The following is a 23,864-nucleotide window of genomic DNA, read 5'->3' as shown; positions in this document are numbered from 1 at the left end:
CTTGTGTAAATATGTGCAGATATACTAAATTTTTCAATGCAGCAATGAACGTAAGCGCTTAATTGAAGAGTTCCGCTACTTTGCCATGGATTCCGCAATCAGAAACTAACCAAACTCTTACCAAACTATTTTTGAAGTATATCCTTTCCAATAAAAAAAGAATCATCGAAATCGGTTGGCGCGATATTGAGTTATTCGTAAATTTATCATCCAATTTGCTATACGTATGTACAGAAAATTTAAGACTTTTATATTTTTTCTCATTGAATAATAAAAAACAAACAAATAATTTAATATATCGCTAACCACCGAAAATAATATCTAGGAACCATACCATTGCTTACTGTTATGTTTATCTAGACTTTGAGGTCACACTGCGCTTCAACCAATAGAATTGCGTTTCGATGTTTTATATTTCGCGCGAATTTATTGTACTTTTGTATATGTAATATTTATAACTCAGCAAAAATTTTATAAAAAAAAACTATTTAAGATAAAATAAATAATAATAATGATAAAAAAAATAATATTTCAACTAAATGTAAGGTACATGCATATACCCTATTCCTGGCCTAGTAAGGCCTGGTAAGCAAGTTGTTCACGAGTTTCATACGCACTGTTTCAACATATTTGCGAGGAGAATTGATTCAATACAGATGTCTGTATTGAATAAATTATTTAAACAAAATATGAAAATAACGGAAAAAGGCACGCACGTTTTTTTGCAAGCGCCAAATATAAGGTGATATGAAATGTAAGGGTTTACATACAGTCTACATCAAAATTATAATTTTAGTGATAAAAATATGAATATTAAAAAAAAACGTTTGTGAATGTGATAATATGATTAATGAATATAAGTAATTCGTTAATAATAAAATATATTTTTTGTCATTGTTAATGTTCAAGTTTTCACTACTGCAATCAAAGTAATTACTCATGCAATCAATGCATTTTTACAACGTAGTGGTAGCTTATTGATGCCCTTTTTGAAAAAGTCTTTTGGACGAATTTGTTGCCACCCGTGGCAACAAATTCTTCAAAGGCATTTTGAACTGCCTTTGAACGGTTATAGAATTTTTCCCTGCCAAGAACTTATCCAAATTCTAGAAAAAGTCAGTAGAGGCAAGGTCTGGTGAGTACGGTGGATGACAGAAAACTTCCGTCTCCAGCTCTTGTAACTTGGAGACCGTCTGCTGCAGTATCAGATCGCGCGATGACGTGCAGGGGCAGCGTAGCCGAACGATTGACCAAACCTAGTAGGAGATGTGCGAGCTTCTTCATCATTGTGTTCAGTTCTTCACAATCAGCAGTGATGCTCATACCATTTGGAAAGAAACTGAAATGAATAACACCGGCGCTAGACCAACAAGCATTGGCCATCACTTTTTTAAGGACAGTTTTCGTTTGGGGAATTGTTTAGGTGCTGAACCAGGATCTAACCAACTTGCTGAGCGCTTGCAATTGTCGAGCAGAATCCATTTTTCGTCAACAATGCAATTTAATATGCCTTCGTTTGTGTGCCTGTTGAGCAATGCAAGGCCTAACTCAATACGTGCTTCTCGATAGCTGTCATTCAATTAGTGGGGCACCCTTTTGTCAAGCTATTTCACCTTGCCAATTTAACCCAAATGGACCAATATTGTTTATTTTATAACTTCGAAAACTGTTGCTAATTCAGTGAAAAGCCACGTCTTATATTAGAACTTTACGTAATAATATAGTCAATTATTGCAGTCATAATATTAATATTAATGAATAGTAATTACATGGCACAAAATGAAAAAAAAATAATACAATGCAAATTAAAGAGGTTAACGTCCTCTATCTTGTCAACTTTACATTTCAAGTGACAAGTGAAATTCCTCGGAGCTGTGATCCGTCAAGCGTCAGCTGAGTAGCAGACTAACAAACTTCAGATTAGTGAAATTCTGACATGGTGTCTCGATCGATGTTTCGTTGAGCAAAAATCGCAACAAATGCGAAATAATAAGTTGCATTCAACATTAAAAAGAGTAATTATAGTCGAGATTATGTGTGATAACTAAGAAAAATAAAAAGTTGCATAGTTAATATTAGTGCGGTGTATTTTCAGTTAAATATCAGTGGATTCTAATTATATTCTCCGAGCGAAAGATCATATACACGGTAAGGTGATGCGTGTTACAAGTTTTCATTAGCTTCTTTATGTAATCATTTCTTTTAGACGTAGTTTCATAAGTAATACTCATTTTAGTTCGAAATTCCCTTATAGAATTGCTAAAAATCGATTGTATGTGGGTGGGATTGCATGGCATATATGCATCCCGTTCTTGTATAAGCCGATCGAGTTGGAAAGTGATGTAATATCAGAACATTGCATAACGTTAGAGCCTAATTTATTTGGTCGGGTTTCTCACCTTGTCTCTTTCATCTTAGAATATGTAAAATTTTCTTATCATGATTATTATTTTCAAATAATTAAATAAGTAGATAGATAAATAAAAATATGATAAAATATTGTAGATATCGGCCTTGTTAGCATGATGAATTAATTATAAGTCACCCAATATCATTTTTAATTTAATTAAACTTGTTAGGTACTAATATATGAAAAAATTGGTATGAATGGGTTAAATTAAAAATTGGTTGGACTTTTTTATGGTCAAATCTATTAGTTGTCAATTTTTCTTGTGTTTTGGTGAGCTAAACAATTGATAGCATTTCAAATTAGCTTACAATCTTATTGAAATTCTTCTGGTGTTGTAATAAATGTGGGTGGATGAAGCTAGGAAAGTATGGTCTGACTAAGTACTGTGGCACAGTATGTTAATAATCTCTCTATCTAATTCTGGGATACAGGCAAGGTTATCATGTATGCTATAAGCCGTTGTGATCACAGTGTCTTAATCATTAATTGGCTTCTATATTTATACTACATAAAAAAAAAGCTTTATTTTTTTAGAAATATTATGTGTGCTACTGAATTCTTTAAATGTTATTAACATTGACAAATGGAGAAAATAATAAAAACCCATTTCACCGAAATTGTAGCATTAGGTGTAAATAATCATCGGCTATTTTGAGCAACTGTGTATCTACTGTGCACCTATTTGCTATGGTGTGTTACTACAACACCATACACCAAAACCCATTTCCTCAAGGTAGATAATGAGACCTCCAATGACAGCCAATACACCTAGTGTTATATATATGTAGGTAATCATGGGCTACAATCCACAACTCGACGACTTTAGCACACCTATTTTGCGTGATGACACCCGGTGTTAATATTTTTATTTAATTTATATGAGTGTCAGTGACACCTATATTAAACATAATGCCTGTTTAAAAAGGTGGTGGTTTTCTTATGACTGCAAGCCATCCAAAGTAGAGGGTTCAGGTATTGGTATCATCTCAGGTCATCTGGCCAGTTCAGCAGTATTGTTACCTCTGGAGCTACGTAATTAGGGCATTATTAATTGGTTTGTTAATTGTTATCAGAGTGACATATATTGCCTTTGTGGTTATTTTTTATAGGAACCTAAAATCTCCCAATAGTAAGAGTGCTAGTGAACACATAGCTGGAAATTTTCTAAATCTTGTATAATAAAGTTTTATTTATACTACAACTAGCTGACCCGATTGATGTTGTTCTGTAGATAAAAAAAATACTGTTTTATAGGAATTTGCCAATAATATTTCAAAACACCATCAAGAATTATATTGAATGTTATAATGAAATTGTTTCACAGCGGAACTTTCAAACCGTATGTCACAAAATTATCTCATAGAAAAAACGTCCATACAAAACAAATATTTGGAATAAAAATAATTATGAGTCCCAAATTGAAACAAAAACTATCCTATTTCTCAAGTTGGACTAAACTGCACTCCATGAAGTATTCCTCATTAAAATCCGTTCATTAGTTTAGGAGTCTTATTAGTATAGGAGGAGGAGAATGTGTCACATAATTTATATTTATTAAGATTTCATTGATTACAATTACATTTTTAAGGAGAGCTTTAACAATATTCCTAAGTATTTAATATAGTAGTATCCCTGATGGATGAAACTCTCCTCTTTATCATTCCAATTTTTCCTTTCTTTTGCAAAATTTTGCCAGTTGTCTGCTGCACATTTTTTAATGTCAGCAACTCTATGGTCTATCTGTGACCTGCCTTATTTTATTGCTTGTTGCAGGGTATTTGTCAGTTTTATTTGTTGTCTATTTGTTTAATTTTTTTCTTATGTTAATTAAATTTTGACTGACTCCCACTTCCATACAATAAATGAGGTAAGAGTCCCTTTCAAAATGACCAGTACAAAGCATATCAGACAGGTATAATCACCACGCTAGAATCGGTCAGGGAAAATTCTTTTTGCACATACTATGTATTATACTTGTAATGTGGCTGTACTATTTGTATTTGACAGAGTTTTGATGACATTTATAAATTTGCATTTAACAAAGAAACAAAGAAGTAAAATGTTGTTTCCACCTTAGATAATTAATATGTCTAGATAGAGTCTCTTGCTGTTATACAACCAATAAAAATAAGCTACATATATTAGTTTAGTTTGTTTTTCAAGCTATGTCTCACACTCGCCGATTTGTATGTCCCTGTGTTAGTGTGCATGCATTTCTCAAAATAGAGGCTAGTTCTAAACTCAATTTTTTTCGACGATATCACAGCTGTCATAGTCTATGTGGACGTATAAATGAGCCGAAGTTTCCAGCTATTTATGATTTGTCAAAATGAGTCATGCCGCAGAGGCACGTCTTGACAATATTGAGTAGGTAAAGGGGGACTCCCCCTGCCCGACACATCCCATCCCCTTAAAATTCGTGCCAACAGACATTAAATTTAACCCACACTGCTTTATAGCAGCTTGAAAGGAATAGAAATTAGAAACAGCCAACCCTAAAATTTATTTGTTGATTTTGTTAAAGCAGCCAACATCATTAAGTAGGTACACATTATAATTTGTTAATTAATGTTAATTATCTGCCATTAGATAATAGCTCTTATAACAACTATCTGATATTTGCTCAAAGTAAATATTTTGGAAGTGATTGTCATAAAATTCTTAATAGTGACTGTTGTCAAAACATTGAGTGTGGTTAAAATTCTGTTTGCTAGCTTTTAAATTAATATTAACCCTTGATTAACACTGGAAACGGTTCTGGCTGCAAACATAGTGCCGAAGAAAATTATTAATCGAGGTAAGACATGGGCATACACAAAAATATACAGTAAATATATTTAAAAAAAATACTTAAAATCGCCAAACATAATCTGCGTTCATTTCGCATAACAACAATAATTACAGTATGGGGTGGGATACTTGAATAATGTAATTTGTTTATATGACATTTATTATTATAGAATATAATTATACACAAGAATTAAATCTGAAGTTATAATGGGTTTTACCTGTAGCCATGTTCGGAGCGGCCAATAACTTTGCCTGGAACTGTACTTACTTAAAAAGGCATAAAAGGCATTTATTTTCTCAAAATTGATTTCTTTAGAATTATTTTTGATGTCATTTCTAATATACTAGACACTACTACCACTCCGGAAACAAATGGCGCTCTGAGAGAGAAGTGGTGCAAGAAACTCTCCCAGCATTCTTTTTATTGCCCTCTTTTTAATGAAATATATCATTACTTATGTACTGTATGTAAATCCAAACTTGATAGCAAGACAAATAAGCCTAATGGTAGGTGGACACCTCAGCTCAAGCTCTTTCGAAACACCATGAGGAAGAATTACTAGAACTTGTTACCAGTTTAGGTGAGTGTATGAGGTTTACGTTTGAACATCACAGCAAACTGAAAAATATCATTGTTTCGTATTTTCAAGTACACGAATACAGAAAAGTTAGGATATCATCCCCACCATCTGGATGTGTGGCGGTCCTCCACAGTGCGGTTTTCATGGAGCTTTCTTCCACGTACTACAAAGCTGTGGAATGAGCTTCCTTGTGCGGTGTTTCCAGGACGATACGACATGGGTACCCTCAAAAAAAGCGCGTACACCTTCCTTAAAGGCTGGCAACGCTCTTGTGATTCCTCTGGTGTTGCAAGATAATGTGGGCGGCGGTGATCACTTAACACAAGGTGACCGTACGCTCGTTTGTCCTGCTATTCCATAAAATAAAAAAAAGAGTGTAATAGTGTTATGGCGCCCTTTCGCCATGACATATTAAACTGTAGCCAGGGGTGTGCATATCATATAGGCAATTAGGCAGTGCCTACCTCCTTATGAACCTTAATAAATATAGCACTAGTGTTTAAGTTAATTTAGTTTAATTCCGTTAATATTTAACTTCTATTGAACATTCACTGATAAATTTTTTTCTTACTCTAGATACTAAATACCTACTGTAAACCAGGCTTTGCTTATTCCAAATCTGAACTACGACTAGTTAGATCCATAGTGCCTCCACCCAGAAAACCAATGCACGCCGCTGACCATAGCACTATTGTCATGGCTTAGTAAGGGACTACGGGCGGAGGTGATCACTTGGCATCTGGTCTCTATGTTTCCGATACAGAGGATTCGTTATCTCCGGGGGGCAGGCACTACAACTTCATGATGTCTACAATGACACACGTTGTATGGGACTTATAAATGTCATTGCTCTTTCATTATTAATAGCTCTGCTCAAAGGCCTCAATCGTGCTCCCTTGATAACCTAAGCTTTGTCAACATAAACACCTTTTATGGAATAAAGTTAAGTTTATAGTAAAAATATGGTAGCCTAAAGATCACTTAACATCAGATTTACGCTTGTTTTTCCTTCTAAATAACCGTCCCCTCCTTCACTCTGAAACTTCCGATTTGAATAAAACATAAATGCATTGTTTTTTTTTTCAAAATGTATAACAAATGTTATTTTTATGAAAATAAATAACGAGACGAGTAGGACGTTCAGCTGATGGTTATTGATAAGCCCTGCCCATCAAAATGCAGTGCCGCTCAGGATTCTTGGCAAATCCAAAAATACTGAGCGGCAATACAATTGCGCTTGTCACCTAAAGATATTAAATGTTAAGTCTCATTTCATCCCAGTAATTTAACTAGCTACGGCGGCCTTATAACCGAAACACAATAATGCTTACACATTACTGCTTCACGCCAGAAACAGGCGCCGTTTTTGTACACAAAATCTAGCCGTCATCCTACCTAGTCAACAAATGTAACTCGATCAGGTCGCCAGTTGACATGTTACGTGTAATATCTTAATATATATAAATTACGTGACACGTGTTTGTCCGCGATGGACTCCTAAACTGATGAACGGATTTTAATGGGGATTACTTCATGGAGTGCAGTTTGGTCCAACTTGAGAGATAGGATTGTTTTTATTTCGATTTGGGACCCATAATTATTTTTATTTCTAATATTTGTTTTGTATGGACATAATATTTTCCATGCGAGAATTTATTGACGCACAGTTTGACAGTTCTGCTGTGAAACAATTTCATTATAACAACAGGGAGCATATTTTACGAAATAATCATTATAACAACAGGGAGCATATTTTACGAAATAATTCTTGATGTTTTGAATTATTATTGGCAAATTCCTATATAACAGTATTTTTATTATTATCTACAGAACAACGTCTGTCGGGGCAGCTTGTATCATATAAACATAATATATATCCATGCTTGATCGTTGTAGTCTTATCTAAATGGATGTTGTACATTTGTAATTATATTGAGACAGCTCATGTAAACAATGATTGTACTTGTTTTACTCTAACAATTGTGTGGAGTGTATGGTCTGGTCACTGGTGTATCTGAAATGAAATTTGTTTGTTCCGTCGAATACAGTATTCATTCTAGATCTTAAATTTATTGCAGTGTCTTCTATTCGGGTAATTGTTGATTAACCATTGAAACAGGAGTTCAGTAAATCGTTTCTGTGGTAAGTTTTTTATTTCTAAAGGTAGATGATTAAATAATTTTATATACATTGCGTAGATACTATTTAGGTATAATGTTGTTCTGGGACAGTGGCCATAAACCAGTCTAACCCGGTAATCTGGTGGAATGAGGATTCAATTCAGTGGCCTATTTAAATAAATGATTATTTTGTTTTATAAATTTACACGCTTCGAATATATACATACAAGCAGATGCCTGCGACTTCGTCCACGTAGATAAAGGGTTTTTAAAAGTAATAAGCAAGTTTGGAATTGAAGATTATCGCATATCCTATTCCAGATCCGGTTCCCGTTTTCGCTCCCGTTCCCAACATATTATAAGAATCTTATTTCGAGGAAGATTACTATGGCCAACTTAACCTATTATTTTTTCGAGTAAAATGTAGTCTCGTCTATCGCTGTACCAAATTTCATCAAAATCGGTTCAGTAGCTCCGGCGTGAAAGCGTAACAAACAAACTTGCATTCACACTTATAATATTAAGAAGGGATTGGGCAATGTCAAAATAATAATCTGTGTGTTGACATCTCGGTTAGGACTCCAGATAGTTCGGAAGCTGTCGGTGACTCTGAGTGGAACCTCCTCCTTTTTTGAAGTCTGTTAAATACTACCTACTGCTCAACTAGCAGCAGCGGTTTTCTTCGTGTAAAACCACAATTTTCTCATGTTCTAGGATACTTTAGAACTCCCACCAGGCAGTCTACTACTACTTCATAATATACTACTTGCATATTTTGAATAACAAAAACAACTTTTTCATTAAATGGTGTTTATTGAGACAGATCTACATGTAGTATATAAACGTATGGATAGTGGCGCCTTTTCAATCAACTACACTCTTAAAATAACGTCATCCAAGAAGTTAGCTGGTCGCGTCACTCCCTCATGGCGAGCATAGCCCAGGTAGCAGATGATACTCATCACATGGAAGCAACACCCCACAGTTCTCAGTCCTACAATGCAGTTGCAATAATAACTTATTATTGCTTCTCTGCCACGATTACCTCGTTCAGTTACAATAAAAACAAATTATGTTTTTCCTGAAGAGTGGAGAGACTTTATTTTTGCCCGAAGCAGCATTGGATTTATTCCCTGCAATCCTGGTATTTGGTCACGGCTCACTTCTAATGTGTAAATACCATGAAACCTGATATGTTCACCGACATATGAACGCGCCTGCTTTATTTGATAGGTGCCACAAGCAAAAAGAATCAAGTCGGCCATAGTTTGAAGCAAATAATTGGAACTCTTCTGAGTGTATAAATATGTTGCGTCTGCGATTGTAATGGCTGGTTTTTGCTCTGACGCAAGATCAGGTTCCCCAAGAGTACCATCTGCAACAATTGAATTTTTTTGCTGCCACTTGCTCTCTGCCACACGCACGATTCGCATTTTTGCTGCAATTCTTGGCAAATCCAAAAATACTGGGCGGCAATACAATTGCGCTTGTCACCTAAAGATATTAAATGTTAAGTCTCATTTCATCCAAGTAATTTAACTAGCTACGGCGGGCTTATAACCGAAACACAATAATGCTTACACATTACTGCTTTACGCCAGAAACAGGCGCCGTTTTGGTACACAAAATCTAGCCGTCATCCTACCTAGTCAACAAATGTAACTCGATCGGGTCGCCAGTTGACATGTTACGTGTAATATCTTAATATATATAAATTACGTGACACGGTGTTTGTCCGCAATGGACTCCTAAACTAATGAACGGATTTTAATGGGGATTACTTCATGGAGTGCAGTTTGGTAACTTGAGAGATAGGATAGTTTTTATTTCGATTTGGGACCCATAATTATTTTTATTTCTAATATTTGTTTTGTATGGACATAATATTTTCCATGCGAGAATTTATTGACGGACAGTTTGACAGTTCTGCTGTGAAACAATTTCATTATAAAAACAGGGTGCATTTTACGAAATAATTCTTGATGTTTAAGTATAAGTAAGTTTAGTGTATAAGTATGTTGCGTCTGCGATTGTAATGGCTGGTTTTTGCTCTGACGCAAGATCAGGTTCCCCAAAAGTACCATCTGCAACAATTGAATTTTTTTAACTGCCACTTGCTCTCTGCCACACGCACGATTCGCATTTTTGCTGCAATAGTTCAGATTCGACTCCACAATCACAGCACAAAATAAGACGTAGGTATTAACACAACACAGCATCCTTTACGCAAAATCAAAACAACGTAATAAGCGTCCTTTCGCAAACAGTACGAACTGTGTTTTTGAACGAAGGAGCACAAACTCAACGTCGTTGGGAAAAGATGTAGCAATAAATAAGCCAATGTTTCAAAAAAACACACAATACACGACATAAAACAGCTAGTAAATAGAGTTTCACGTTTTTGCAAATGTGAAATTCAAATACCCTGATTTTCACTTTGACATGACAGTTGTTCTTTTTTTGGCTTGAAAGATTTAAAACAATCGATGGGCATCCCCGAAAAAGGTTGTAAAATAATTAAAATAATGGCGTTCCGTTTCTGTTTGTAAATTGAGTTTTATTTAATTATTTTCTTCCCCCTACTTTAAAAAAATATTTGAAAAACTGAAAAAAGAGCCAGTTGCGAAATACTAAAGTTGGGAAAATATAAACCCAAAACATTCTTTTAATAGGGCGGTACACCAGATGCCGTTCTCATTTAATTTGTGTAATTAATCCCGGAAGTGAGGGTTTATCACTTTAAAAAAATAACAATTTTTTTAGATTTGAAAGAGCGACAGCTCAAGTCAATTTCCTAATATGCAATTATTAGGGTTGAGCAGGTTATCAACTGTAAAGTAGATCCTGTAGATGAAGCCACAACCTGAGAGTTGAACAAGACATACAGGGTTTACTAACGATACGCCACTCGAACGGTTGGCTCAGTTGTATAGAACGCGAGAGGCCGCGGTTTTGCGTACTTGATAAATTTTAATTAGTGATGGATCACTTTAAAACATAACGAATTGTTAAGATCTTTAATTTACGCTCGGCTGCAATCGTTCAAGCTGAATGTGATGATAAAATAGAAGTCTTCCTCTTTTTAACTAAAGTTTTACTAATAATGTGTCTTTTACGATACGAATTTTATCTATTGTTACACTATCGCAACTTACGATTAAATTACGATTAAGAGATCTCTAATCTGTCGACGCAAACAAAAATACATGTCGTTTCTATTTTGATATTGGTTTTAGATAGGCATTCGATTGGTGGCACGCACCCGGGAAGTATTCGATAATGGATACAGTGGAGTACATCCGTAATGCGTGTTGCATGCCCGTCCGGGTATCTACCTCCGCGGCCGCCACCAACTCGTATCGACTAAACATTGTATCACTTCCTGGTGACAATTCCTTATCAATGATTGATGAGTTTCGGCGGTCCTGGTAGTTACACGGGGCAACTATTACGTTTAAAATCATGCCTAATACCGAGTAGAAGCTGTATAGCTACAGATATACTGCTATATGCATTTCGGTGACGCGAACTCACGAGATTACACCCATCCAAAAAGTGTCTAGCTATATACATATATAGCTAGACACTTTTTGAATTAATGAATGTAATGAATGAATGAATTAAAAAAGAAATATATATATTTCTTTTTTAATTATTTATTTATCGCGTGTGCCAGTCATGAGCATGTCGGTGACGCGAACCCATAGATTTTCTATTAATTAATTATTAAGTGTAGTCTTCTGGCTTCTTATACTAGACCCTATAATAAAACCCTATCATTTCAGTTGTGTAAGCTATATTATTGTAAGGTTGCATTAAAATCCATTCAGTATTTGCGTGAGTAAGTAACAAACATACAAACATACACACACACTCACAAACTTTAGCATTTGTAATATTAGTAGGATTAATATCGTGAGGCAGTCTTCCATTTTCCCCTATCAAAAAGTATCCAATGCGGGTAATAAAAAGGTTTTTATCTCAAAAATCAAACCAATAAGACCTTACCTTTACACTTACCAGTGGGAGGCTCCTTTGCACAGGATGCCGGCTAGATTATGGGTACCACAACGGCACCTATTTCTGCCGTGAAGCAGTAATGTGTAAGCATTACCGTGTTTCGGTCTGAAGGGCGCCGTAGCTAGTGAAATTACTGGGCAAATGAGACTTAACATCTTATATCTCAAGGTGACGAGCGCAGTTGTAGTGCCGCTCAGAATTTTTGGGGGTTTTCAAGAATCCTGAGCGGCACTGCATTGTAATGAGCAGGGCGCATCAATTACCATCAGCAGACCGTCCTGCTCGTCTCGTCCCTTATTTTCATAAAAAAACAAACCTCATTGATACAATCAAGAGACGTCAGCACCTTGGGTATTGTATGCAGCCTTCCTGCTAAATGGCTACTTGAAGTAGTTTCTCATAAATAGTAACATACCATCTATTGAATGTAGGATGGTGATTCACCATTGTTGGTTTGTCGCAGGGATCCGGAGCGAGGCTGTGAACGAGACGCCTTCCAGCACGTGCAGCGGCGACGATCTGGTGAGTTGGTGATGATGAGGATACAAACATCTGAATACTTATTGACAAACTACTTGTATGGCCCCTAAATGCTGAAGTGCTGCACAAAGTAAAGAGCTCGTAGACAAAAAATGTATTAAACAATGTATATACCTTTGTATACCCTATTTTAATTGTTGAATAAACTTTTCTTTTACTATATGTATAATTGAATATTATACATTTACAATATTATATGTCTTTCTGTCAGTAAGTCTTACAGATATATATTACAGGTATAATAGACAGATGCTGGACACGTGTACTTGTTCAAATATTAAACACTGCTGTAAACACCTCGAAAAAATAGCGGTGAACTACTTTGAGCAAATTCACGCACACCAAAACTAAATTACTGACGTGTCGTATGTGTAAGACTGAGCTTGTCATGCACACTAATGTAATTAACCTGGCCTGCACTATTTAGACGTATCGTTTATATTATATATTATTATAGGACAACATGCATTTTTGTACGGGAATTAACTTGATATACAGTAATTACTTTAACCCCCGTACAAAAATGCATGTTGTCCCGGCATCCTTAAAATAATTTAATATAATGTTTTGATATATTACTTTAATATAAACTACTTACTTCCTAAAATTACCGAATAATACTCATACCTATTTAAAAACTCTTTTTTATTATATTTATTTAATGTACAATGTAGTTTATAGCTTACAATATAATAACAAAAACTTAAACTTTAAGAAGCTTCACTGTGTGGGAAGTGAATATATTAAATACTCTTATATACTAACTTAAGTATAGGAAGTAGAAATTGTTCTTTTATTTGTATGTTCAAGTTATTAATTATTATTAATGGTAATTGGGTAAATGAGACTTAAAAACTTATGTCTCAAGGTGACGAGCTCAATTGTAGTGCCGCTCAGAATTTTTGGGTTTTGCAAGAATCCTGAGCGGCACTGCAATGTAATCCGTAGGGCGTATTAATTACTATCAGCTGAACGTTCTGCTCGTCTCGTCCCTTATTTTCATCTCTTATAAAACCTTGTAATATATATATATATATATATATGTGTGAATGTTTCAGAGTCGTCCTCGTCATCCGGAGACACCGCCTCGCAGGGCTCCGGGCCTGACGAGAAGCAGCCCCCGCGCAGACATGAGCCCCAGGTGATGAGCTTCAGTGAACCACACATTATTAAATGTTAAAATTTAAAAAAAATATTTAAAAATTTCAAATTAATACGTCCGTCTGGAACGCGGACGTGATCGAAAACTTTGGGCCTTATGAAGAAATTCATAGTCGCCCGCTTCATAAACCATTTGCGTTATGGAGCGGGCTATTATGGTCGGAGTTTCAGAAATGAGGAGATCCGTGGGAGAAGCAATGTCACTGACATAGCCCAGAAGATTGTGAAACTGATGTGGCAGTGGGCAGGGCACATAGCTCGAAGGACATATGGCCGTTGGGGCAGTAAAGTCCTCGAATGGCGACCACGTACCGGAAGACGTAGTACTGTTAGGCCCACACAAGATGGACCGATGATCTGGTCTAGATCGCCGGAATATGTTGGATGATGCAGCGCAGGACCGATCTTTTTGGGGGCTTTTGTCCAGCAGTGGACGTCTTCCGGCTGATATGATGATGATGACGTCCGTGAGGTTCTGACAAACTGGGGGGATGTACAAATATACATACAATACGACTTATTTATCAAAATCTGTTGCAGTAATTTTTATTACTGCAACAGATTTTCGTTACAGTAGCAGTTACGCGAATCTTTTGATTCGCGTAACTTGCTCAATTAATGTTGACTTTTGTATATAATGTTGACTTTGATGACAGTAAAGATGTTTTCAAATTGAATTAAAAATGAAACATTTATTATATACTTACTTTTGCGTTGGGTTGCGTTTAAAATATGCACAATTAAAAGTAAAGATTTTTAGTATGGATTATTTTGTGGCCAAATTTTTAACATTGATTGTAACAAGTTTTGGATGTTTTAACATAAATATCCGGACGGCCGAGCCTTGCTCGGATTTTTAAGAATGTACAAAACTTGAACAAAAAAACTAATAGGAGATCTGGATTCGCACCGGGGTCTTCTGCTTTCCGGATCACCCAATGTATTGAGCTAACTAGTCTTGTATATAGTGACGAAATTTACCTTTGTATTCTAATGTTATTGTAGCTGTTTCTCATTAAAACACGGATAAAACTACATAGAAATCTAGCTAGATCAATTTATCGCCCCCGAAATCCCCTGTGTACTAAATTTTATGAAAATCGTTGGAGCCGTTTTCGAGATTCAGATTATATAAAGAACTGCTCGTTTAAAGGTATAAGATATAAATTTTGGTGAAGACATTGTATCTCGCTTTAAAGCTTCAGATGATTAGAATAGTTTGTGCTCAAAAGGCAGCACTAATGCGACCCTCAGCCTCTGCTATTTGTGACACAACACACGAGCTATACCTCCGACCGACTACTACTACCTGGGTCAAGGCCTGTAGCGACGTGGTCAACCTTTGAGAGATCAGAGTATATCAGATCTATGCAAACTTTATTTCATTTTACATCAATAAGCTGGCATTTATTTTCACAAAATTGATTCCTTTCGAATTCTTTTTGATGTCATTTCTAATGATAACTACTACCGCTTCGGAAACAAATGAGAACGCCCAAGAAATTCTCCCAGCATTCTTTTTAATAAAATACACAATATTTTACTGCCAATTGTTATTGCTATAAAATAATCATAATCTAGTCCCAGGCTGTCCGATCAATTAGATATTCAGCTGTGAAGTAGTAGGATTTACGAAAGAGTTTGAGAGCTGGGAGTTTAATCTTAATTAAAAATAATAAATACATATGTCTAAATATTCGATTTTTGAGCAACCAAAAAAAAAATTCAGAGAAGTGGTTGGTATTTCATATTTGTGATGTTTTACGAATAGAATAAGAGATATTAAAATAAAGGATATAATAAAAATCTTCGTAATAAATGCGTGGTAAACGGATAGCAAACATAATGACATGAGTATGGTACGTTGAATTATAAACAAAATGATTGAAATCAACACGACAGATAATGCCACAGTAGTTGTACGGTGTTCTAATTTTGTTTGAGTTGATTTTGTTAGGAGCGTATTAAAAGTTGAAACGGTTTAGCGAATCGGAATCCTCTTCGAATTCGGTTTCGAAAGACGAAGAATACCAGTGGGAGGCTCCGTTGCACAGGATACCGGCTATATTATGGGTACCACAACGGCGCCTATTACTGCCGTGAAGCAGTAATGTGTAAGCGTTACTGTTTTTCGGTCTGAAGGGCGCCGTAGCTAGTGAAATTACTGGGCAAATGAGACTTAACATCTTATGTCTCAAGGTGACGAGCACAGTTGTAGTGACGCTCAGATTTTTCGGGTTTTTCAAGAATCCTGAGCGGCACTGCAATGTTCAGGGCGTATCAATTACCATCAGCTGAACGTCCTGTTCGTCTCGTCCCTAACTGTCATAAAAAAAAGAATACGATAATTATATATATATCTTTTGACTGGAATGTTCGAGTTTAATAATTTAAAGAGTATATTACATGTATTGAAATATATATTTTAAAATATATTTTATTGAAGACCGTTATATAACTTTTAAAATCTAAAAAAAGTAGTTATAGTGGCATAACTACAGTAGTTGGTCACATGGTATCGCGGACTTTTTTTGCAGATATTGATACGTTCTATAATACTGTAGAATATGTATTTATTCTATCATCAATAGTTTCCGCAGCGCAAGCGATGACAGTTTTTTTACGACTAATTTTTATACATCTTGAGTTATATAATTGCATTTTATTAAGGATCCCTTTTTTTTAAAGTGCAAAATATCCTTATATCCTATGTCACTTAGTGAAGATGCAGCTTTCTAATGGTGAAAGAATTTTTGAAATCCGTTCAGAAGTTTTGTGTGAAAACATTACAAACATACATACATAAACACAAATGTTTCCTCTTTATAATATTAGTTTAGAAAATACGTGAATACGCGAAAATACAACCTTCGCATATTTGAGCGCATAGACGTCGAGACATTCAGCGACAGAGCGATGGAGTTGACCCTCTGTTTGTATTTGTTATGTCGCAAGTACGGACGACGAGTTGCGATTATGTCGTCCGTGCGAATGGAGCCTAATTGACGAACTGCCAAGTTGTGTCCGTGTCACTAACTACCAAGGCTGGTCGAGCCTCGAGCTTTCCATCTGATAGTTTACACAGTTCAATGAACATTTATTTTCCAGATAGTTCTCATTATGTTCCCAGCTTTATACATGAGCCTCGGTTATAAATAACAATGGTGGTTTTCAATGTTCACAGAGAGCGGTGCGCGGCCTGCAAGATGGCAGCGCGGCGCGTGTGCAGCCCAACCCCTTGTTAAGGTAATCAGAAACGGGTAGTTGACACATCGATAGAATATAAGCTTAGATATACGTTAACGTGAGATTATATTGAGAAAGCTATATTAACATTGATTGGTCGGCTATTCTGACGTATTACCCCCGGAAGAGATACGTAACAATGGTGAAGAGACCAAATTTTTGTTTGATCATTCAACAATGTAGACATGTTATATTTGTGTTTTATTATTTCTTATTGTTCCATATAAGCGGAATCTATAGTATTATCAAAGAGTATGTAAAATTACAAGTACAGAAGTCTCACTCCGCAATATCAATTAAAGAAATAGGGACTTGTGGTCATACAATAAGGTGCAATACAGATCGCACAGCGCTCTTTGTATCACGTGATTCTTACCTCCTCTGATGACATTAGACTCGTCTTTACATAAAACTGTACCTACCTAGTATAAGGTTAACTTATAAAAATAGCTTAGTTTTGTCTATAATAGTAGTATATAATATAGGTATGTAATTCTAATTTTAAATTAATATTCTTTCGTTGTCAATCCTACATTAGTTGCAAATAGTAATGTATGCGTTGGAAGACCACGACATAGTGATACCTACTTACCTATTAAATAGCTATCACGAATGGTAATTTCATTATAATAATAATAACTTTAAATCACCGTCTTTAAGAAGCTTAAATAATTAATTTTGGATCGCAATGACCAATGATTTGCTTTTTTAATGCTTTCCCTTTTTTAAATGAAAATATTCGGTCGCACCGGTGAAGTAAGTGACGAACAAATCGAAAAGGAGCACAAACGAACGCACATGTCACCTGATGTTAAGTGATCACCGCCGCGCTATGCCGTACGAAGGTAGAATTCGGCGGCAAGTTGAATCAGGTGAAACAGTACTTCGAAACACATTCCCATGATAAATGCGGTAGAAGACACACAATGAAGCGTCGCCGCCACGTAACGCCAAGTGATCCAGCCGTTAACAGAGCACTGGGTCAACCGACAGTTCGAGCAGCTCATATAAATAAATTTGTAAAACAAATTCCATTTTAAATGAATTATTTAATTAAGATCCGATTTTGATATATTTTATATAATTAGCACGTTAAATACCATGGGCTGAGTTGAATATATAACGATGTGGCAAGTTCTTGTTCAAAGACTGTCATTGGTCTTTTGTAGGTCCCGGACCCTCCCGAATTTCGGCGGGAACCGGTCGCGCGAGGCGTCTCGCTGCGACACATCCCGGCGCGCGCACCACATCACCATGGCCACCGAGGATCTGCTGCAGCCCGGCCACGTGGTCAAGGAGAGGTGGAAGGTATGTCGCACACCCACCATTGATGTACTACAAACAAATAGACTCACTATCGCCTATTAAAAGGTCGTTAGACATGTCCGAGCGGCGCTGTACATTAACTCATACAGATAACAAAAGTTACTCAAATACTTATTTTTCTCATGTAATCAGCATTTCTTTATAACATCAGGTAATGAAGAAAATCGGAGGCGGTGGGTTCGGCGAGATCTACGAGGGGTTGGACCTGGTGACCCAAGAGCAGGTCGCGCTCAAGGTGGAGTCTGCGCGGCAGGCCAAGCAGGTGCTCAAGATGGAGGTGGCTGTCTTAAAGAAGCTACAAGGTTGGTGCTCACAGGTGTCTGTCACCTAGCTGAACTGCAGTTAGCAGTTGTGGTTCGGTTTGACAATACCGGGCTACTAAGCTATCATCTTATTAGCCGGAAAACGTCTACTACTGGATAAAGGCCTCTCCAAAGATCGCCACGATAATCGGTCCTGTGTTACCTTCGTCCAACTTATTCCGCCGATCTTGACCAGATCATCGGTCGATCTTGGTCTACTGCGTCTTCCGGTACTTGGTCGCCATTCGAGGACTTTACTGCCCCACCGGCCATCTGTCCGTCAAACATGTGCCTACTGATCATTAACATGTAGTGTCTCAAGCAGGAGGCATTACTACTTTACTGGTAAATGTCATTCTCGTCTTTTGTTATTATAAAATTCTCTATAGAGAGCATTGGCATTGGCTTCATTCTAACTTTCTGGTCGACCACGTCTCGGTTGACGTTCCAACGTGTCCCATTCGATGAAAAAAACCCATAAAAACTTCATAACGGACTTCGGTCAAGTCCTAGCAGTTCTCCGACTGATAAAAGTCTATCAATTATTTCTCTTGAATTACTTTAACGGCCACGGTGGTCTAGAGTGTGTAGCCATAAAGAAAGCAATTTTCTTTTGAAGACGTAATGTCTGTTACAGCGCATTGCTCAACTTGTTGTAAATAGTTCATTGCGCTTTTTAAATTATGCCATTTTGATTTTTATAAAATGATCCCAGCGAACTCGTATGAATAGAATAGCGTCTGAGTCAGCGGATCAGATGCCTTCGTCTGAGTGCACTCGGATCTCGACCTACCCTTTTTTTTATGGAATAGCAGGACAAACGAGCGTACGGGTCATCTGGTGTTAAGTGATCACCGCCGCCCACATTCTCTTGCAACACCAGAGGAATCACAAGGGCGTTGCCGGCTTTTAAGGAAGGTTTACGCGCTTTTTTTGAAGGTACCCATGTCGTATCGTCCCGGAAACACCGCACAAGGAAGCTCATTCCACAGCTTTGTAGTACGAGGAAGAAAGCTCCTTGAAAACCGCACTGTGGAGGACCGCCACACATACACATCCAGATGGTGGGGATGATATCCTAACTTGGGGCGTGTCGTGCGAAGGTGGAATTCCGCGGCAGGAATCAGGTTTGGACTATGGGAGTTACCGTCCGAGTGCAATGGGAGAGTGAAAACCGTATTTATTCTCTATTTAATTACCTACTAAATAATAATTTCGATAATTAGAGTTGGTTGGTTGTTGCTAGGCAAGGAGCACGTGTGCCGGTTCATCGGGTGCGGACGCAATGCACGCTTTAACTACGTGGTGATGCAGCTGCAGGGCCGCAACCTGGCTGAGCTGCGACGGGCGCAGCCGCGCGGCGCCTTCTCCCTCTCCACCACGCTGCGGTACGCTCGCAGTGGGGCCGCACCCTAACACACCCGACCACACCTTAACATACACCACACATACATCACTCTGATATAGGGTCTTGTAATTTATTCACAGAGATGTTCTTTTATGACAATAAGGGACGAGACAAGCAGGACGTTCAACTGATGGTAATTGATACGCTCTGCCCATTACAATGCATTGCCGCTCAGGATTCTTTAAAATCCAATAATTGAGAACGGCACTACATCTGCGCTCGTCACCTTGAGACATAAGATGTTAAGTCTCATTTGCCCAGTAATTTCACTAGCTACAGACCGAAACAGTAATGCTTATAAATAACTGTTATACGACAGAAATAGGCGCCGTTGTGGTATAAAACGCTTTTAATTATCACAATTCATATATTGGATGCAGCGCCTTACAAACTAATTTATTTTGTATTTACAATGGTATACAGCCATTGTAAAATACTCTATTGATTGAAAAGAGTGGCCGTTGAGTTTCTTGTATGTTCTTCTCACGAGCTCTACTTTTTCCGAACATATGCTGGATTCAGTAATTTAAAGTTTAAGCTTAATTGAATAAAGTTTGTTTGACTTTGACCTGATAGCGCGTCGATTATACCGAACATATAATAAGCCGTTCTCTCGTTACAGACTCGGGCTGCAGATATTGAAGGCGATCGACTCTATACACTCCGTGGGATTTCTGCACAGAGATATCAAACCGGTGAGTTTTTTTTAAGGAATATAAGGGACGAGACAAGCAGGACGTTCAGCTCATTGTAATTGATACGCCCTGTCCATTACAATGCAGTACCGCTCAGGATTATTGAAAAACCTAAAAATTCTGAGCGGTACTATAATTGCGCTTGTAGCCTTGAGACGTAAGATGTTAAGTCTCATTTGTACAGTAATTTCACTAATTACGGCGCCCTTCGTACCTGTAACCTAGGTGCAAAAGAATCATTGAGAGCAAAATTCAAAGAAATTAACATCTTGACTGTTGTTTTTCAATATATTCTTGATATAATATAATGTATGTTCATAGACACATAAGTTAATTTGCTAAAAGCTGTTATAAATGTTAATACAGGAACAGACGTAAGCTTATCATGCCTACTACTCAGTTAAGTCGAGTAAGTAAGTCTTTTGTGGGGTGTTGTATATGCTTTCACAAGAAGATCCCAGAAAATGTACAAAACAAAAGTATTGCGTTATTCAAAAGAATTGTTAAAAACGTTTGTGTGGTTAAGATTACTATAACATAAATGGCTTTCTTAATGATACCACAGATTGGGAGTGGACCGCTCTCAGGCTATTAAATAATAAGTTTAATTGTACAATATTACTTTGTAAACATATTTTTTCGATGAATAAAAAAGCCCGCTGAGTTTGTTGCGCCCATTCTTCTCAGGTCTGAGGCATTCGTTTTGGAATGGGTGGTAGTTTTTGACACTCAATAAGTGATGTCACATCCTAGTTAAAATAAAAATATTTGAATTTGGAGATCGCTGAGTTACTCTGTACTTGTGTCAATACCGTGTCCATCATGTTCCAGAGCAACTTCAGCATCGGGCGCCACCCGTCTACTGCCCGTCGTGTGTACATGTTGGACTTCGGTCTGGCGCGACAGTACACCACCAGCACTGGAGCCGTGCGACCACCACGAGCCGCCGCCGGCTTCCGAGGTATACCACCGACATACAGACTAACATGCGGCATCATCTATTTTTTTTTTATGAAAATAAGGGACGAGAAGGGCAGGACGTTCAGCTGATGGTAATTCATACGGCCTACCCATTACAATGCAGTGCCACTCAGGATTCTTGACAAACCAAGTTAAGACAAGTTAAGTCTCATTTGACCAGTTATTTCAATAGCTACGGCGCCCTTCAGACCGAAACACAGTAACGCTTAGACATTTCTGCTTCACAGCAGATATAGACGCCGTTGTGGTACCCATTATCTAGCCGGCATCCTGTGCAAAGGAGCCTCCCACTGGTATCAACTGTAATGAGTGTGAACCATATTAATGAATACGTTGTCACGTATTGTCAAGGCACAAAGTAAACTGCGGGTGGCAGCGCTAGCATAATAAAATAATAGGCCTTTATTTTTACGACTCTTTAACTACTGTCGTTTGTGATTGTTTTGTTAGTTGTTTGTTTATTGTAATAACTCAGTTTCTAGTTTATTTAACGATTAATGGAAAATACGGTACTCGAACATAAGCCTCGCTAAGATTTAAAAAGATACATTTGTCAAATTATTGCGTTTGAGCAGTAAATCTGTAAAGTAGATCCTGTAGATGGATTTTGGTCTCAAGAGTCGAACATAGGAGGATTAGCTTAGCGTTTCACTTATTGGGTAAACAAACAAGAGAAGTTTCAATCCTTATATCTTTAAATAGCAGAGGCCCTGAATAAGAACCTTGTGGTACGCCCGCTCCCGGTATTGAAATAAAACCGTTTTCTTATTATATACCGATCTATTCGATAAGACTATAACCATTTCAGTAAGCTTCCATTCACACCTTTATTACGTTTTCTTTTCTCAAAAAGTATATTATGATCAAATTTATTGAAAGCCTTGTAAAATTCCATGTAAATAACATCAACACAAAGTGATATTGTATATATTCATAACTTGAGTCTATAATTATATCGAGTCTTGAGTCTGTAACATATTGATAAATAAATCTATTTATTGGTAGTTTTTGTTTGATGTTTCGTGCCAAATTGACATGGAACGTTTAATATGTTTAAGGCACAGTACGGTACGCTTCAATCAACGCCCACAAGAACAAGGAAATGGGGCGACACGACGATCTCTGGTCACTCTTCTACATGCTGGTGGAGTTCGTCAACGGGCAGCTGCCTTGGAGGAAGATAAAGGATAAGGAGCAGGTAACATACGACACTGGTTCTATAAGTCTGCACTTTGTAGATGCGCCAAAATATTTTGTCCACTAAGCTTGCAACAAATTTGAAATATCAGCATGCTATATCGGCCTATTGCATAACAAAGTACAAGATAAATATATTAGCGGTTTAGTAGCCGGAATAAACTACAAGTTTCAACATATCAGTATAAATAATATAATAAGTTAGATGTTTACTAGTTCTTGTTGCAATATGAAGCAGAAAATACAAATTATTAGAAGAAACATGTAATTGTTTCTACGTACCTAAGGGGCACCATATTACTTTAGTATTCGTTGATCGAATATTTAAAGTTTATTGAATTCATCAGTAGATGAAGAAGACGAATTACTCCTACAAATTTAGCCGAATAAATTTCACCTTTCAAAATAGTGTACCCTTCTTTAAAATGCTTGCGGCAGCTTCAGGTGCCGGGTCGGCTCCTTCCTCAAATATGTGCGAAAGGAATGATGGTTGGTCCATGCGTCAACTCATGAACGCGTGCTACTTGTAGTGCCAGTTCGACCTGTATACTTAATAAATCATTGTGCTTACTTGTTGGATGTGATTACTAATTATGACAGTAATCACGACCATCATGTTTACGAAGCATCCTTACACAAACAATCAATTCAAGCTCGAAAGGTTCACTTTTGTTCAGTTTATTCTTTGTTACTTTTCATGAAATAATTTATATTATTTAAACACGATTCATATATTTGACGCAGCACCTTACAAATTAATTTGTTATGTATATTACAGCCATTGTAAAATATTATATTTGATTGAGAATAGCGGCCTTTGATTTTCTTGTATGTTCTACTCACTCTCACACTTTTTCCGAGAATAATATTATGATGGTAGATTCAGCAATTTAAAAGAAATATTTATAGAGATGATTCAAATGCGCGTTTATCTGATTTTGACTTTGAAGTTCGATTTAAGCCTATTATATTCTTCAAGCAATTTCAAATGGCATTCAACAAAAAGCAATTGCACATTCTCCCAGTCAACAACTATGTTCTACTCTTCACTTGCATGCTGATAATATTAGCACCAATATTACAAGTT

At 36.9% G+C, this 23,864-nt stretch overlaps 1 protein-coding gene across 3 annotated transcripts in view; it reads left to right on the top strand.

Annotated features, from left to right (window-relative positions):
* LOC126980137 (tau-tubulin kinase homolog Asator) overlaps positions 1-23,864 on the top strand; it is a 103,519-nt gene that overhangs the window by 40,559 nt on the left and 39,096 nt on the right. For all 3 annotated transcript variants that reach the window (XM_050829711.1, XM_050829712.1, XM_050829710.1), the window contains exons 3-11: positions 12,385-12,443; positions 13,520-13,602; positions 16,807-16,868; positions 18,038-18,176; positions 18,346-18,496; positions 19,743-19,884; positions 20,527-20,599; positions 21,431-21,560; positions 22,639-22,778. In XM_050829711.1, the coding sequence (XP_050685668.1) occupies positions 12,385-12,443; positions 13,520-13,602; positions 16,807-16,868; positions 18,038-18,176; positions 18,346-18,496; positions 19,743-19,884; positions 20,527-20,599; positions 21,431-21,560; positions 22,639-22,778 (979 nt within the window). The remainder of the gene's footprint in view (positions 1-12,384; positions 12,444-13,519; positions 13,603-16,806; positions 16,869-18,037; positions 18,177-18,345; positions 18,497-19,742; positions 19,885-20,526; positions 20,600-21,430; positions 21,561-22,638; positions 22,779-23,864) is intronic.

The sequence above is a fragment of the Leptidea sinapis genome, chromosome 5 (assembly GCF_905404315.1).
Source record: "Leptidea sinapis chromosome 5, ilLepSina1.1, whole genome shotgun sequence".
Classification (NCBI taxonomy): Eukaryota; Metazoa; Arthropoda; class Insecta; order Lepidoptera; family Pieridae; genus Leptidea; species Leptidea sinapis.
Note: the sequence above shows the minus strand (reverse complement) of the source record. Positions and strands in the feature narration are given on the sequence as shown.